This window comes from Zosterops lateralis (assembly GCF_965231275.1).
Source record: "Zosterops lateralis genome assembly, chromosome: 2".
NCBI lineage: Eukaryota > Metazoa > Chordata > Aves > Passeriformes > Zosteropidae > Zosterops > Zosterops lateralis.
Window position 1 is genome coordinate 114195478 of NC_139763.1, and position 18608 is coordinate 114214085.

The 18608-nt window shown below is 36.3% G+C and overlaps 1 protein-coding gene across 3 annotated transcripts in view; it reads right to left on the reverse strand.

The window, feature by feature from the left end:
- Positions 1-15594, reverse strand: part of TMPRSS15 (transmembrane serine protease 15) — a 45979-nt gene extending 30385 nt beyond the window's left edge. The window contains exons 1-8 of one of the 3 annotated variants that reach the window (XM_083855759.1): positions 15472-15512; positions 13643-13687; positions 12528-12643; positions 11312-11353; positions 10967-11008; positions 8957-9076; positions 3447-3555; positions 690-799 (exon numbers count right to left, since the gene is read on the reverse strand). In XM_083855759.1, the coding sequence (XP_083711885.1) occupies positions 690-799; positions 3447-3555; positions 8957-9076; positions 10967-11008; positions 11312-11353; positions 12528-12579 (475 nt within the window). In that variant the 5' untranslated portion in view covers positions 12580-12643; positions 13643-13687; positions 15472-15512. Of the gene's footprint in view, positions 1-689; positions 800-3446; positions 3556-8956; positions 9077-10966; positions 11009-11311; positions 11354-12527; positions 12644-13642; positions 13688-15471 lie in introns of all 3 variants that reach the window. The other 2 variants (XM_083855757.1, XM_083855758.1) reach the window with 2 other exon arrangements.
- Between the last annotated feature and the right edge of the window lie 3014 nt (positions 15595-18608).

Sequence of the window (18608 nt, forward strand, 5' to 3'; positions counted from 1 at the left end):
GCATATTCCATATCTCATATCCACCAAAATGGATATCACCCAGTCTTTTATCATTCCTCATTCCCATTCTCTACCTATTTCCATAAATAAGGATAAATAATGATATATCTTTCTGATATATCTTTCTATAGTCTATCTTCAGAAAATATTTTCCACCTCTGATGGAATTAAGCCGTATAGACTGAGTCCTGTGAAAAATGAGTACAATCCCAGTTTTCAGAGTAGGATACAGAGACAGAGATAAAGTATCATCAGTATTTCAAGATCTGAGGAGAGTAATGTCATACTTGTAAAGATTTTCAGGAAGTTTCATAGCACTTCTCCCACCAGTTCAGTTTAGATGCTTTCATTTTATGTTACCCTGTGTGATATTACAGGAACTCCTGACAATATACTTCCAATGAAACATGGACCCCACAAGACCATGAGGCTGATGAAGTTGTCCAGAACTTTCAAATAAGGTCTTGAAAAACAAGTAGATATTTCATAATGTATAAGGATTTATAAGGATTTTATGTGGTCAAATTAAAAAGCAGACAGGTATATTGAGATTGTCTAACAGGGTAGTTTTACACAGGTCCAGTCGTCCTCTAATACATTTTTTTACAGCTTTTGATACCTCAAAATGCTTATTTTACCACTTAGATTTTATTAATGGAAAATTATTATTAGCTGAAAAATAAACTTACCTCTTAAAACCTTGTTTTGTCCTAATCCTTCAAAAATACTCAATACATCTGCATATGGTTGTGTTTCAAAAGAAGTGAAGTTCAGCATAATGGACAACCCTTGAGGCACTCTAAGGCAACAAGAGAAACGTAAACTCAAAACTGAAGTCATTGAGTGCTTGAATAAGGAGTTCAGAAGCAACATGAAATTATATTAATCAAGATTATTAATCAAGACAATTTATTTTTCTAACTTTTAGCATGCAAAATTCCAAAGGAATTTGGCATAAACCTTTTCATAACAGTGTGCGGACACCCTTAAGGCACTGGAGTTAAGTATGTTCTAGAAACTGAATGTTCTAAACTCTAGAATGTGATAATCAGTTCTAGGAGCAGTTTTTTGGGTGGTTTGGGCTGGGTTTTGTTGTCTTCTGCATCTCATTGAATTGCAGTCACTTTTTCATACATGTTACTCTTAGACACCTCACTGCTCAGGTAGACTTCCCAAAGCCAGAAGAATATCAGGCTATCAATACAAACAGCAAGATATCAAAATCTCTCTCCTGAAAGTCCAAAACACTGTCTTTTATGACAAAAATGAGATTTTCTTGCAGATTTGATGATCTCAAACCCACTCTTTGGGAAATTGCTATAAATCCAAACCATCACACACAAAGTTTAATGACAGAAGTCACTTGAAGTAAAGTATAAAAATTCTTGGTCTTATTTTGCTACAGTTATGCTCTATGACTAATCCATATTTATTTTGTTCTCCCATTTCCTTTCCACTAAACACATATGGTAGTCCAAATTCTAAAACACTATCAACTTAGCTACCACTATGTGGGTTATTTTTGGAATTTTTTTTGACTCAATGAAAATAAGCTTTCAACTAAAATCTGCTGGTCCTTATTAGTAATGATTAGTAGAGAACTGTGAAGTAAATGCTTGGACATTTTAAACATTTTGTTGTTGTTGTTATTTTATATTTCTCCAGTGGGAAGAAATAGCCTTGATTAGAGAAGAGTAAAACATACAGTTGAAAAGTTCAAGAAGTTAAACTTTCAGGGAAATACAGAGCTTGTTGCTCTTTTAGAAAGAGAGGAGATTGGATCTTCATTTGCAGTTAAGTAGCATGAAAATGTGAAAGCCCTTCTTAAAGGTAATGGGGAAATATTTCTAGACAAAGGCAGGCACAAGAAAAACCCAATCTCGGATGTATTATAGGTTGCTTTTTGACACATTTTTATAGGGATAATAAAAAACATAGGTTACCCAAAACCCAAAAGTGTTTCCCTCATGGAAACAACTCTGAAAGACAAAATTTGAGTGCCACTTTGAATTTTTTAGGTCTTTACTCTCAGTGATGCCAGATTATTTTAAAGCAGGTAAAATGAGATGGTTGCTTTTCGTCATTTTTCAATTTGTAATTACACATATCTGCAGAACCTCTACCATATTATTTGCAGTTGCTCATGATTCTTTCCAAAAAGTTTTTATTAGATACGTACATGTAGATTTCTACCTATTACAATGCTTCTTGCAGCTATAGCGGCACTTGGAGCAACATTGACAGTTTAGAAGGAAGAAGGACACTTGGGGCCATCTTTATTTACTGTGCTCAAATTCTGCACTGCCATGAAATGAAGAACAAGGCTGGAATATTCTGAAGGAAAAAAAATCTTGTTCTTTTTCTGGGACACACCTGTGTTTTAAAGCCAAGTGTTGCCAGTAATTACTGGTGAACAGTACCATTGAAAATGAGAAGGAAAAAATGTACTAAACAGAAGGAAAACTAGGATTTCAAGGTGAATATGAAAGTTCTGAACAAAATCAAGGCCTATCACTTTCAAAGGAGCCTTTGGAATGAGAAGTCCAAACCTTTTCCAATTTTAAAGGCAATTTGTTAATTTCCTTTGAAATCTTCCACCAAATTAACACTTCTCAGAATCAAAGAACAGCTGTTATTACAAAACCATAATAAGAATTACTACTTTCAAAGCAGTAGCTTCCGAATTGGCAGTCATAGGAGGGATTTTTAGGACTGTCTAACTTGTGATCATCTGATTTTTTTAAGATATGTACTTTTGGATGAGATTTATTATATAGTGTGGCTATCTTTTTTCTCCCTGGCCTAAGAACTAGACCTAGAGAGTCAAAATCAGACAGTTGTCCCTGTCTATAGGTATATATCCTTGATTTGAAAAAAAAAAAAAAAATCCACTTATTGTGCCTAAGGCTTAAAAGGCATTTGGTGCTATTATATAAAATGCTAACTATGCAATTTTAAAGCGTATTCCTAAATTACATTGATACGCAGGTACTCTTAACTCACAGATTAAACCTTTTCACCTAAGTGACAAATGAATTCTTGAAAATTCTTTCTCTCAAGTAAGATTTTACATCATAGAAAGCCATTACCTGAAGACTACTATTTAATATAATTCTTTGAAAAAAACCTTTCACTTATTTTAAGTTTTGTGATTTAATTTGAATTAACACTTAAGTTCCTCTGGATCTATATAGCACACAAGATTTCTCAAAATTGTACCTAAGAACTTTTGTAAATGGAAAAAAATATGGATATAGTTATGGAGCTTATGCTTGAAGATTTTTAAGGAGAAGTTACCTAAATACAAAGGAGAAAAGGGTATGACATATTTTCTGCGCTGGAGTATTTGGGAATAAAAGCAAATAACATAAGACTATTGTGCAGGAAACAAGATCACCTCATAATCCAAAAAATGTTAGGTACAAAACTATTGGAAAATGGCTTACACTATTATCCATTGGCAAATGATATCTTCATTATATGGTTTTGGATAATTCATAGAGTGAAAAAAACCAGAGGAACCAGTCAACATGAATTGTCCATCACAAATGGCAGCTGTAAAGATATAATAAAGAACATTTGTCAGAATGACATTTGAAAAACAGAATCAGAGCCAAAATGTGGACAACTCTGGATATTGGTTTACATGGATTGCCTTGGAACTGGTTTGTAAGCAACAATAAGAAGACAAAGTAAAATACACTATTAACTTATTCCCACTTCTAAGTCTCATCACTGTTTGATCTCAAGGTACTAGATGAGAAGAAAAGCAGTACAGAAAATTAACTTTTAAATTAGACACAATCCAACTAATCCAAACCAGGCTAATCCAATCCAAATAATTCAAAACCAGCTACTGGATTTAGCTAATCCAATTCTTACTTTCATTTTACTCTTATTTTTATAAGGAAACAGTTCTTAGCAGTCCTTATCTACAACTACTTTAAATCAGAAAACTGTGTTTATACTACCACAGATTATTTGATATCATGTGAATAAAAGCAAAAGGGGACATGGTTGACTATTGTTATTTTTACTTTTATGAGCTTCCTAGTTCCTCGACTCATATATTACTGAGTACTCAAAGAGATAAGTGGATCTCCCAGGTTTCCTGCCAGCTATTCAATTCATTCTGCTGAGGTAAATGTCATTTATCATCATCTATTTTTTCAAATGGCTTTTATTAGTTTTGTTTCCTTGGTGTCAGTATTCCATTCGATGAAAGCTCTTCACTTTAAAAAAAAAAAAAAAAGGAGGGGGGAAAACCAGTATTTTTAAGCCTCAGCAAGATTGCAAATGATACTTCATGTAGTGTTTTTTTGTTTCAGCAGACACTGAAGAGCTGCTGAAGGTTTTGCTGCATCTCTTGAACATTATTTTAGGAATCTGTCTAATGATGTTTTCTCTTCAGCTGTTTAAAAGTATCATAGAGCTTTCACATATAGATAAAATTGGTACCACACATGATTATCTGGAGAGGTAAGGACAAGTTCATCAATTTGAAGCAGATGATCAGAAATTTTACAGAGCTTTTAAATAATTTCAGAAGTGAAATCATCCCTAAAATGATGGTCCAAATTAAAAATAACCAATCATATTGAAAATAAAATGGGAATTTTATTGAGCATAGTCTTCCTCTGGGAAAAATATATAAAAGAATAAATTGTGACTCTTTGTGTGTTCATTTCATAAGTGTAAAATTCTTCCTGCCTATTGCTGTAGCAAACACAAAATAAAATCAAGCTTTGTTTCAGGCAGCCATACACCATAAATAAAAACTGTGCTAAAAGAACATTGTCAACAGGCCTAATGCATGAGCTGAAATAGAAACATATTCCCTTTTGCAATTGTTGAGAGGAAAATAGAACAGATAAGATTTTAAATACACAGAGAGAAAAGGTCCATGAATGATAGTTATTATTCTATGTTAGCATTAGACCTGGGTATTGGTATAGAAGTACTTTTTATCTCTACTTTAATTCACATATTTCCTGTCCTTACCAATGAGAAAAAAAATGAACAAAACCACAAACAAACAAAAAACCAAACCAAACAAACAAATCAGTGTGAGAAGAAGGAAAGTGCCCAGCTTCTTATCAGTGAAGATTACAAAAAAGTGGTCCTGTTAACAAGTGAGACATAAACTGATCTAAAAGGAATCTTATAGTATGGACAATAATAAAAAAGATAAGCCTACCAATCTAATAAAATAAATGACAAATGTTTGCTCATTCATTTCTGTTAGAATCACAGAATGGGTTGGGTTGGAAGGGACCACAGTGGGCCTAACTTCCCTGCCCAAGCAGGTCATCCCAGAGCACATGGCTCAGGATTGCATCCAGATGGTTCTGGAATGTCTCCAGTGAGAAAGACTCCACACCCTCTTAGGGTGATCTGTTCCAGTGTTTGGTCACTGCACTGTGACGAAGCTCTTCCTCATGTTCAGGTGGAAGTTCCTGTGCATCAGTTCCTGCCCCTTGTCTCTTGTCCCATTGCTAGGCACCACTGAGCAGAGCCTGGTCCATGCTCTGACCCGTCCCTGCAGGCACTGACAGACACTGATGGGGTCCCCCCTCAGTCATCTCTTCTCGAGGCTGAACAGCCCCAGCTCTCTCAGCCTTTCCTCATAAGAGAGATGCTCCAGCCCCCTATTATTATGATTGTTCTTATCTTCTTATTCTGCTTTATTTGTTCCTTATCTCTTAAGAGACAGTGAGTAAATTCAAACAGGACAGCAAGGCTCTGGAAAAGGCCCTTAGGTAGGTTATCCACAGACTAGCAATAGTCAGTGCTTCCTGTGTCAGGAATGAGCAAGAAGAGAGCAGGGACTGGTCCTGTTTCCCTAGAGAACCTCCACGGTGCTTCCTCCTTGCAGGGAGAAAGCAGGTGTGGTCAAAGATGGGCGGGGGCATGGAAGTCATTAAATTTTTGCCTCCTCCTGGAGGCCAAAGAAAAGCTGCAGTTGTTCTCCTAAGGAGACAGGAGATATCCTTTGTAGGAACCACTTCCACTCTTTCCCCAGTATTCATCTTGCTGTTTACTAATTTTCCATACATGGGACATTATGAAGGCTTTATCCTGTTAGCCTTGGATTTGAGGTGAAGCTCCCCAGACTGGTCAAATCAAGCCCAGATATTTCACTTGACAGGACCTCTCTCTGCCAAAGGCCAGTTCATTATTTTCTGATTAATCTCTCTCAGTGCTGTAGTGATGCTGTGAGGTGAGTAATCACAAAGTCTTAGACGTATAATAACTGCAAAAGAGTCTGCAGAAACCCCTCCTGGGATCAGCCTCCAGTCTCCCTTTCTCTACCCCTATGTGCTACATGGCTGCTTGATAGCACTTCCAGTCATTATTAGGAGCTGCTGTTCAGACTTCACATTTCTCCATAGACTCTTTCACTGAAATTGCTAGCTGTGCTTTTGTGAAGCCTTTTGTTACTGCACTGCAGAAAGAAGCATTTCAATACAATTTTAATCAATAACACAAAACAAAAAAAAAGGTGTTCTGTTGTCTGAATCTCTTCTGAGAATCTGAGATTTTACTCAATTCTCTCTAATGAAAAAAAAGAGATGACTAAAACTCACTTTTTAATCCTATATTTTGAAACCATTGACATTGTGAAATCAGAAATACTAGAGAGAATAACAATCAAGATGAAAAACAAACTAAGATTTTTAGAGGACGGCAACTCTTTTGTATGCAGGAGCACTTGTAGCATGAGTAAGGAATTGGTCATAAATCTCATTGTGAAACTCTGAAGAATTTCTGAAAATCTAAACAATTTTAGCTTTCATATGACCATATTGAGTTTCTCTAGGAATTGGACAAAAGTGAAACATTAAAGAGGTGGAAAAATTGGCAGGTATCCCAAAGGTGCATCCAGCTTCTTATCCTTCATTCCACTGGTTTTATAAAATCTGCTGAGAAACTCAAATGCATAAAATTAGAGAAGCTCTGAGGTTTAGGATAGAGGAGACTGAAAATGTGATATAAGAAACATGGATCAATAATTTTTCTTCCAGCCAGAGCTGTTGTTCTATAAGGTTATGAGCCAAAATTGCTGTGCTAGTGTAACTGATCAAATTGCTTAGAAATACCAGGCATCAGTGAAGATGAACAGGGCCAAATCATCCAGCTCTCTGGACTGTAACTACAGCTGTTTTCCCTATGACACTGTCTATTTTTACTAGTATTCATATTTACTTTATACTTATATTAATATTTTTATTTTTTGTACTTATTTACTTTATTTATTACTTTTATTAAGTATGCACATTCCTGAAATTTTCAGCTCGGTTTTGCCGAAACTAAGAATGACATCCTTGGTCACAGAGGGGAAAACATTCACAAATTATATTATGGCTTAAGAGTCTATGCCTCAGCTGAAAAACTCTACTCAAGCACAATTCATAACTTAAGCCACTGTGAGGCCTCCAAGGCACAGCTGAGTCATGTCTACACAGCTTTGACTTCAAGTATTTGAGCTTATTTTTGCATCTACCAATATATAATGCCAATTAAATTCTGCCACAATAATACATGTAACACGTACGAATGTAATATCTTCAATAAAATGTGGATGAAACTTGTAAATTTGTACCTAGTTGGCACATTGACCTGATGGAGTGAGCCCAGAGGAGGCCACCAAGTTGATCAGAGGGATGGAGGGGCTCTGCTATGAGGAAAGGCTAAGAGAATTGGGATTGTTCAACTTGGAGAAAAGAAGGCTTTGGGGTGACATAATTGTGTCCTTTTTCTGAATGGACCCTACGAGAGATGGAGAGAGTCCATTTACAAGGGCCTGGAGTGATAAGACAAGAGGAAGTGGATTCAAACTGACAAAGAATAGGTTTAGATCAGATATTAGGAAAAACTTCTGGAACAGGTTGCTCAGAGACTGTATGGATGTCCCACCCCTGGAAGTGTTCAAGGCCAGGTTGAGCAACCTGGTCTAGTGGAAGGTGTCCCTATACCAGGTAGGGGGTTGCAATGAGATGATCTTTAGGCTCCCTTCCAAGCCAGGTCATTCTGTGATTCTATGATGTAAAGCATAAGTAAGTAGAGTAAACAGCATTCATTTTACGATATGTATAATATTACTTTATGAATATAAAGGCCTACATTTTTCTTATTTAGCAACACCTAAAATAAAAAAAAAACCAAATACACCCAAAAAGATCACTGTCTCAAAAATAAAAGAAAAGTTATGTTACCTAATGCTTTCTAGCTGAACCTTAGGACCTTCTGATTTCCTCAGCTGTAGAAGGACCAACTCAGAGCCAATAATTGTTATTATTATCTAGCTGGATGAAGATGTTATGATAAGTAGACATTTTGATGTGCTTCATTGGATATACTACTAAAGTATTTTTATGGATATTTTCCCCAAAATGTTCAGCCAAGTCTCCCTTCTGAGCTGACTGCAGTCAGAAAAAAGTGTAAGTAATGGGCAGAGAATCTGCAATTCTCTTTTCTTTTTTTCTGAAGAAATTACACATGACAGAGAGGTCCAGCCTGTCACAAACCTTCAGGATCAATCTTTCAGGTTCTTTAAAAACATAATTGGTCTTTTACTTGCTTGTTTGTTTTTAGACCCCAGGATTTCACATGTTTCTGATGCAAATTTTCATATTAAATTTCTAGAATATTTTGTCATTTACATAGCATTTATGTTATCAATATTTCTATAGTAAGTGACAAATTCTATAACTTTATATTAAAACAGAAAGACTAATATTTCATTATTTATTAAGCATATTCTTCATTAGTGAGAACTTTACAGAACATTGTTTCCTCTTGCAAGATAAAGACTATAAGAAACGCTTCTATTATTATTTTTGGTAAAATTGATTTGGACTTCACTGTACAGTTTATTGCCCATTAACTATTTATAAACTACTGACAGTGTTAAACACATTTTAAAAAACTGATTTAGAGGAATTTGTATTCTTACCACATCTTTTTTCAGATTCATCTGAACCATCTGGGCAATCCAAGACTCCATCACAGAAGAAATCTTCGCTAATGCAGGCCACACCATCAGCACAGAGTTCAGCAGGTGGCAAACACTCAGCTAATAATAAAGATGAGAACAATAACAGCACAACAGTAAGGCAGTCTCACTACAAACAAAAATTGACTTACCTCTGGTGGCTTTACCAAAAATCAAGTCGACTGCTCTACAGTGTTTTACAAAACTGCATTTTTAGAAGCCTGGAGTGAAATCTCACATAATAAAAAGATAAATTTGGCAGAGAATGGAGAGGGTTCTCGGAAATGAAATATTTTTTGAAACCTAGCTTGAAGTAAGGCTGAAAGAAAATGCCTGGGAATTTCCCTTTATTTCCTTTACACAAATAAACTACTTTATGCAATGTAATAAATGGCATTTTCCAACTTCTTATGCTCAAATAATTTCAGAAAACTGTGCTTTGGTTTAAATAACAGTGAAGAATCTCTGGGTTTAGGTAAATACAATTTAATTTATTTCTTCAACTTTAACACATCACTCTGCTGCACCTCATCATGCTAAGGAATCTGATTTTTTAACCAGCATATCCTCAAAAAGAGCCTTTGAGACTGGATTCTGAAACACCAGAATTATCAGAAACCATATTCTTTTCAGATTTCCAAATTAAATGTATAGTTTGAAAGCAAATTTCTGTTAGAGGAATACATGGGCATGTCCTTGAAATTGTAGCTCTTACTAATAGTCTTTTCCTAGACCATAAATATTTATCTACTGCAAACAAAATCTTTTAGTCTTTAGAGGGTTTTGGTCTTAGACATCTGTAGAATTCAAGTAGGACCTATTAAAGTGAACAGAAACACACACCTAAAATAAGCTTTGGAGAATGACAAATCTTAAAATTCTTAAAACTGCATTAAATTCTATAGCACTATTCACACAGCTCCTTGTCTTTACCCTCAATGAATCCTTACAGAAATAAAGGTCAACATTTCTGATGCAAGAATGAAAAATAGTAATCTGTAAATTTTTTTTTTTTTTTTTTTTTCCATAGAGCTGTTCTGCAATCAGATTAAGTATGATATTGTATTGTGTGTCCCAAACTGACATTGGTAGGGATGTAATGCAGCATTTCAAAACATTCTCAGTGCTGGCAATGCAAATGTTACAAAGCCAAAAGATTTGCCATTTTGCATCCAACTGGAAATTAAAACAAACCAAACATGCTCCAGTCAAGTGCAGGAGGTGGACACAGGGCCACTGAATGAATTTCCACAGGTGAGCAGAGACAAAACTGTGCATTCTAGACCCAGAGCAGAAATTCCAGCCAATAACCCGGGAAGAGATTTTGCACAAGCCCATCAGGAAAGAAATCATTGTTTACATACAACATAATCAATTCCCTGTTAAATCAACTCAGAAAACTAAACAGCACTGCCACCTCCTGGATTGAAAGACATCAACTTTCCCTCCTAAAACATTCTGACTTCTCTTTTGAACGGCAAATTGCCCCAAATTGTGCTGCAAGTGCTATATTCAATTAACTAAGGGCAATAAACACCTAAGACTTGAACACATTAGATTGCTTGTAGATATAATTTATATTTCACCACGTAAGAAGGCTGGAGAATGTTTTCAAAGATTCAAATATCTTCAGCTTTCTGTCCATTGGAAGTCATACTTTGCTATTAGTTTACTTATTTAATTTTCCTCATAAAAGTGAAGAAATAATATGGAAAAAAGAAAGAGCAGCTAGTATTTGTGTCAATGTGTGCCTCAACATGCATAACATATGCAGCCTTTTTGTAGCATGCACATTTCACTTTGAAGAGGTCTCCTTGGTCTAAGATAAACCTGCATATCCTGAATTTTCAGGAATGGAATACAAGGATTGAATGCTTTGAAGAGAGGCGGTACATGAGTGGCACAATTTTGCAATCTCAGACTGTTTGTTTTTTGTAACCTCCCTGCTCCTCCACACACACAGTTACTCACCCACTGCTGTTGAGGACTTGCTTGTGGTGAGTAGTCCTGAACCTGGACAAACACAAGCCAATATTAGAACTCTACTTGTTCTCTGGGACCAACTCTCTGGTTACTTGGAAAGAATTAAGCAGCAGTTATTCTGCTTTTATATCTGTATTATTTGCTCCCCACACTCCAGGTAATTATATGGTAGTGCCAGCCTGAGTGGCTTGGTCCAGGAGCTCAAGTGACACAATAAGCATAAGAAAAAATTATGGTGTTTCAATAACTTCAAAAGGTTTATTTCCTCCTTCCACCTTGCTCCCACTAAAATAGGATCAATGCTTTCTTGTGTTCCCCTGTAAAAATACTGACCTGAAGTTGGCGTCAAGGAACTTGTAATTAAACCCATGGGATCTGTTGAAACAAGAAAAGTTATGACAACTTCAATATTAGGTAAACATACATTTTCTGACAAATAACATTGATCTACAAATCAGTGAGGAGCCTCAAACCTATCTAGTATTTGTCTATTTACATACAGGGGTATATAGATATACCTGTGTGTGTACATATTTACACATGAACAAATGCCTAGGGAAATAAGGAGATTTGTATTAGTGATTGTAAACCACAAAACATTCTGGGAAAATGGAATGTGTGTTTGTGATTGCTCCAACAGAAGTTCCGTCTCACTGAGGATGCACCTGGCTTTTACAGCTTCCAAACAGTCTTTTTTCTTTTCCTCTCTGAATTTGCTTTAGCATCCCTGTTTACTATTTTCACTTTCTAAATTAAGACTCAAATATGTGAGTAGGATGATGATGTCTTCAACTGAAAACAATCCTCATGTCACTGGATCATGTATCTCAGTCTATAAGATGAAGAGACTGAAGGAATAAAGTGGGAGATGCAGTAAGGCTCTGTCTATAGTTTGTCACCCATCCGTTTTGTGGGTAGAAGTTGCTGACCACTGGTCATCCCCAATCCACTTTTGTTAGATATCTCTGCTTTCTCAGACCTAGTGCACAAACTTGCAGGAGGATTTCCCACCAATTTTTGATCAAAACATGCTTATTTAGCAAATACTATTAAGCTAAACTAGATCACTCTCGTTATGGTGCATTCTTGTGTCAGCAAATTTAAGGACACATATTCTTTGGCAGAGAGAGAGAGGAGCAAGGAGTAGATGGACTGTTCTCACAGTAGAGAAAAAAGCTTAATCCATTTTCTCACAGTAGAGAAAACAATCTTAATCTATACCATCATAGGTTTTTAAAGAGTCATATATACACACACACACAGATATATATACACCAACATATCTGTTGCTATATATACACATGCTTTTACTACAGGATAACCAATTTAGAAGGAATTAAACATTCCAAGACCTAAAACTAGACACAAGCAGGAGCAAACAGTTCTAAGAAAACAGTTATCAGGGAGCTACTTTGTGAAGACTGTTGAAAAATTGCTACAGACATTCCCAAAAGGGCATGCACATGTTGACAGCAAAATCCCCAAAGGAAAACAAGGGACAGTGACAGAAGCAGCAATGATACAAGCACAGCTACTAGAAAAATCTCACTCGAGTAACAGGTTGAGGTGGCAAAGGATGTTTTTAGGGTCAGCAGTGGCATAACCCTGGATCCAGCAGGTGTAAATATAGCTGGTATGGTACATGGGTGTATCGTGACATTTGGACTGAAACAGAAAGAACAAGGAAGTAGAAAATATTAACAAAAATTACCTCAAGCAGACCCAAAGCCAAGAGAGAAGAAGCTCACACCAAGAATATGGTTGCCATTCCAGCCTTGGGTGCTGACAATTCCCAACTCCCCTTCTTTAGGGACCTCCCTCCATCTCCAAATTTTTGCTTGGGGATGATTAGCAACATTGAACTTAGAACCAGGGGAGCATTAAGAGAGAAGAAGGGACAAATAGGGGAAAAAAACTGAATGCTAGCAGTTTAAACTGTATCTTTGGGAATAGACTAGAGTACTTGCACACTTTGGACTATACACATTAATAGGTCTGTAACCACACTAATAATAACTCTTTCATTACTATGGCTGTAATTAGAATATCAATAAATTCTTGTCTTTTATATTGATAGGGGCAGTTGTTTAGCCTCTGGTCTGGTACTCTGCCCTGGAGAGTTTTTAAGTGATAATTTGCATGCAGTTTGTGGGTGACTACCTGCTCCTAGTGCTATCAAGCACTAATTATATTGTTTATCTCTCTGGCTGACTTTTGGCAGGTTTGTGAGACCAAGGAGTTTGTCTGCCTCATGTCCTATCGTCATAAAACTTCCAGAGGTAGTGGAAGGAAGATCTGTCTATCAACATTGCTTGGTAAATCAATAACCACAACATGAGAGCAGGACTCCCTAGCCTGATCTACCTCCCTAAACTAGCAAAAACTTCAGCTTGCAGCTCAGCTGGTTAATTGAGACTAAGCTTTTGGTTCGATACACTTATTAAGCTCCTACAGATTTTGTACAGACTTCAGATTACTCACTGCTTTCTCAAATAGTCAGAAATGGTGAAAGCAGCTAATTATCACTGAATGGACCCTGGCAGTCAACCCCCAGCTACAGCCAGGGCAGCTTTACTAAGCTGTGTGAGCTAAAAAGCAAGTCTTATTTTCCTTCATCTTGTATTGGTAACAAAAATTAGTCCCTGTTTTGTGAAAGGTACTGACCTGATGAGGTTAAAGGCATCATTGTAGTAGGATTTCCATCAGTTTCTGGCAGAAAGCAAATTCATTATAAAATTCTTTTATAGCACAGTGTCTAGTTTCAGATGACAGAAATAAAGATTAAAAAGAAATCATCTGTGACTATTTCTCATTGAATCACTGTCAGTGTCTTGCTTCCCTCCTTTTGCCTCATCCTGTTCCTAGTCTTTTCTCTAACTCCATGATCTTCTCAAGGAGGAAAGATCCCAAAAAATGAGTTGAGGTTATGAGGTTTCAAAGTCACTGCAGTTCCTTTCAATCCTCAATGCCTAGTGATTCTATTGCACACAGAGTATCTTCACCTGAGTAGTCTCTCTTGAGGCTTTTTATTCTATAAAGATTTTCAGAGCACCTGTGCCCTAGAGAACAGTATTTAGAAGAGATGAATGAGTTAAAATGAACCTGGGATAGTTTACATGACAGTTACTTTTAATCAATCGCTGTGAAAACTTGCTTCAAGCAAGTCACACCTGCGTGACACCTCTCTCCCTCTCTGAAACAGGAATGTCTCTGGCAGAACATATTGATATACACAATGAAAAAGTGCCATATATGATTGTGATTTATAATTAGTATCAATTATTTCATTGAAGCACTCGTGGTGGAATGGACCACTCATGTGAGAAGAGGTGTTTTAATGATCCACAGCAGTAAAGGTTTGACTACTTCAAAGTTCATCAACGGTTGAACCTTTTAAAAGGCTCTTCATTGTTTTCTTGGTGGCATTTTTGAAGTATAATGAGCAATCAATTTTCACAGTGTTGCATGGTAATTTGGAATAAACAAGTAGTAAAGAGAACAAAATATGCCCAGACTCTGAATTTAGACTTTGAATACTTGAAGCACTTAGCAAAAAGTGTAACTTCTAGTATAGAGTAAGAGACCTTGCGCACCAGATTCCCACTCTTCAGTTTCTACTTAATAGTAACTCCAACAGGTCTTCAAATGTCAGCTAATCAGCTTCAAAGAATTCAGGTTGTTTTTTAATCTCACCCTCAGTGAAGGGCTCTTTTGAAGCTTTATTCAGGTTAAGAAAAAAAAAAAAAAAAGGATTCTCAGCGATCTTGAAGGGCTTTCATTTAGGTTTTGATAAATTTTCTAGTACTTACATAAAATATCTTTATATTTGCAGAATTTAAAGCTGCCTAGTCCTTAAAGTGCTGTTCCTTTTCCCCACCACTTACATTTACCTAAGGCCTACAGGAATATGGAGCCAGCTCCCTGGGTGCACTTCTCCCAAAGCAGTTTGATTTTTTCCTGACACATTTTCAGTAAATGAGTCTTTTCTCACTGCAAGTCTGAGCCCTTTTCCTATTCTTTAGCAGAACAAAATTGTAACTGTATTTACTTATGAAACAACATGATTTGGGGCTTAATTGCTTTAATTAGAAGGCTGAAGAATTACAAATATTCTGCTTCATAAAAGGTGAATTTGAGTGGTTTTCATGGGAAATTGCTACTTTGCCCTTTTTCTTCCTCTTTAGGGAATGTACAAAATGCTGCCTCATGCTTTCTAGTAGAAAAGGTTGTAAATTTTTCTTTCAGCTGCTACTGAAAGTTATGTAATGGGGGAGGATGGCATCCAAGAGAAAAAGTTTTTGTCTGGGAGCCAAAGCTTTTATTCCAACTACCTATAGTTCTTAAGGATTTGTAGAATCAAAAAAAAAAAAAAAAAAAAAAAAAAAAAAAAAAAAAAAAAACCCAACAAAAAAAACCCAACAAAAACAAAACAAAAACAAAACAAAAACCACCAAACCCCCAAAAACATCAAACAAAAAACGCACTAATAGTACCTGTGATTTGTATGCTGTTTGCATCAATTTTCAAAGTCTGGGTAGGATTAGGGTTATTTGCAAGGACACCTGAAATCAGCTCATTTTCCACTTTCACAACTGGTACCATCTGGGTAAAATAAAGGGTGAAGTTCACAACCACACTAGCAATAGAAAACAGAGAAGTTAATTAGTGATTCAAGCCGATGAAACAAATCTGCAATATGACTTATCAGAATATTTAATTCTAGCGCTGGGTCCATTGGCAAAGGCAGATTTTTTTTTTTAAATATTGGCTGGCAAGGATTATGTTAGGAAACATCTCTTAATCATCAGGTCAGTTTGAACCTAGGAGAAACTTTGTTCTTTCTTTATCTACTCTTACACTGTTGGAAAAAAACCCAAAGACAACATTCATTTCAATTGCTGCAATGGAGCTGAACTTGAGGAAAACTAAGGAAGTAGCTTAACTGTTGTTCAACAGGTTTTAGCCCTGAAATATTGAAGGTGAACCCTGAAGTATTATGAAAATGGTATAGTATTTTCATGTGACCATTTCTGTACAGCAAATACCATCTGTGGATTCTACATTTTTGCAGATCTGCTGTATGACTGACTGGATTCTCACAAGGAAACAGTGATGGCTGAAAATAGGGATAGTTAGAAATGGTGGTTAATTTGCATTTAACTTCTGTGAATTTTATCCAGAGTGTTTTCTGTTTGTTCTCTCCCATCTCTTTTAGACACTATTATGAAGTTTTATGTTTGTACCTAGAGTAAGGTAACGTTGAAGTATGAGACTTGCCAAAGATAAATTTTCCTTTTATTTAAATTTAGGTTTAAACCTCATTTATCCTTAAACTACCTGCTTGCAACTGACTCGGTAGTGCTCTTTGCAAGGAGTGATTATTCCTGTCATTTTGCTGAGCATATAGTTTGCAACATGTAGAAAGACTCTCCTTCTTGCATATTTCTGATAACCTCTGGGCCATGCTGAGTAAACAAGAGCTTTTATTGCTGCTCTTGTGACCCAGCAGCAGCGTTTCAAGGGTGAAAATACCAAGCAGATTGCCTGAAGGGGTAAAGACTTTTTAAGTGAAAAGCAAGTAATGTCTGTGAGAAAGTTATTCAAAGCAGAAGCGAAGACCAATCTTACTGATGTATTAAAAGTCAGATCCAACATTCAGAAATGTCAGACTTTCTGTGATTTCTGTGATTGTTGCGTCAAGATACAACAAGGAGTGGAATGAGTTTTGCCCAACACAGATATTAACAGTGCAGATATCTGGGTTGCCATTGTGGTTGATAGAAAAAGACAAGCTGTTCTTTGGCATAATTAGTCTTCTCCAAAAAAAGGCATCTAAATTGACCAGATGAGAAAACTAAAAACCCAGCATCGACAAAGATAGTCTTGAGCAAACCATTCAGAGATCTTTAATGCTGAAATTTTGATTAGAATAGTCCTTTTCTTTGTGCAGAAACCAAATTTCCTGAATGGAAATTATATAATCCTTCATAAAGTGATCATATTCCACTTTCTAGCTAATTAGGGTTACGTCCTCACTTTTCCAATCAAAAGATTGCTTCAATTCAAATCTGCTTCCCATTACTTATTAATATTCATGATCAGCAAATATTCCAGTATCTTTTTGCTGGGGTTGTTTTCAAGGACAATCACTCATATAAACTAAAGTCCTCTGCATATTTATCAGCTTCATGTATTTACACTGATACCACAAGAACATGTGCTAGCACAGAACTATTGATCTGTTTTCATGTCTTGTGTACTTTAATTTTCTGGGCTCACCTATGAGACAGCCAATTATACCACTAATTTTTCAGGGCTCTTCTAGAGTCTTAATCTTTTGTCCTCTGTGTTGTTCTTGCCTATCACAGTGTGTCATCAGACTTGATTTAAAACTTGAGTTTCTGGTAATGACATGAGATCTGATCTCAGTTTAAGCAGTTTTACACAAGCAAACTTCGCACAAACCTGTATCTTTTCTTTTCTAGATAGTTTCCTACCTTTCTCCCTCTTCCTTTTTTCTTTCTAAATTGACAGCCTCAGGGACTATATATATATATATTTTTCATTTAATGATAAAAGCAGTTTTTAGAGAAAAGCTATATTTTTGAAGCTTCATCCTGTTTAGAGGGCCTTATCCAAATTCTAAAAATGCTTGGGTTTTTGTTTTGTTTTTTTCAATCTATTCACAGTCCACAGAAGAACTGTTTAAATTAGTAGCATCATTGTCTCTTGCCCATATTTTAACTAAACTCTTTTATAAACAATTACCCAGTATCTGACATCAATCTGTCACGGTCATCTTCAGATTTCCTGCAAAATAAAAAGCAACAATTAAAAAAAAAAAAAAAAAAAAAAAAAAATGAAACCACAACCAACACCACATGGTTTCCATTGAGATTATAATGCATTGGACAGGATAGATGCACATCCTGGAAGTGCTTAATAATGAGAGATAGTGTTACATGTGCTTTGCTGAATCAAGACTTTATTAAGAATAGTCCATGTAGAATTAACACCACAGACCTGGACATTTCTTTTCAGCTGGCCTTCGGTACGACAGCCAACACCCCAGGATACTGAAAATGAGGTTAAAATATGCTTTACTAAATGAAGCAGGTCTTACTGCACCGATTTTATGGAATCTTTAGGACACAGAGGCTGCAGCTTTTCCTGGTGTCAGATCACAGCCTCACTTGCTAATGCCCTCAGGAATATGAATTAAGTGGATTTGTATCCATAGGGACATATGAGTCCCTCAGCCTTCAGCCTTATGGCAGGAGATCTCTAACATGAAATTACTTCTAGATAGCAAGAATTGGCAACCCTGCCAACAGCACCGTGACAAAAAAATACTCTTGCAATTCTTTAAAATATGGAATTTTTTTGAGTGGGTCTTGGGGCTCAGCCTTGCTGGTTTGGCCAAGGCAGGGACACAACATCAGCTTGAGAAGGAAGTTTGCCCAAGGAAACACACTGAGCACAGTAGCACTTGGAAGATGCAAGACGTGAAAGGCATAACACAAGAGGTTCCCATGGATGTCTTGAAAATCAAGGCAAGTACTTCTGGGAGAAATATCTAAGTGAGGACTTTTACATTCATTTTCAAAGTTAAATCAGGCTGTACTTACTT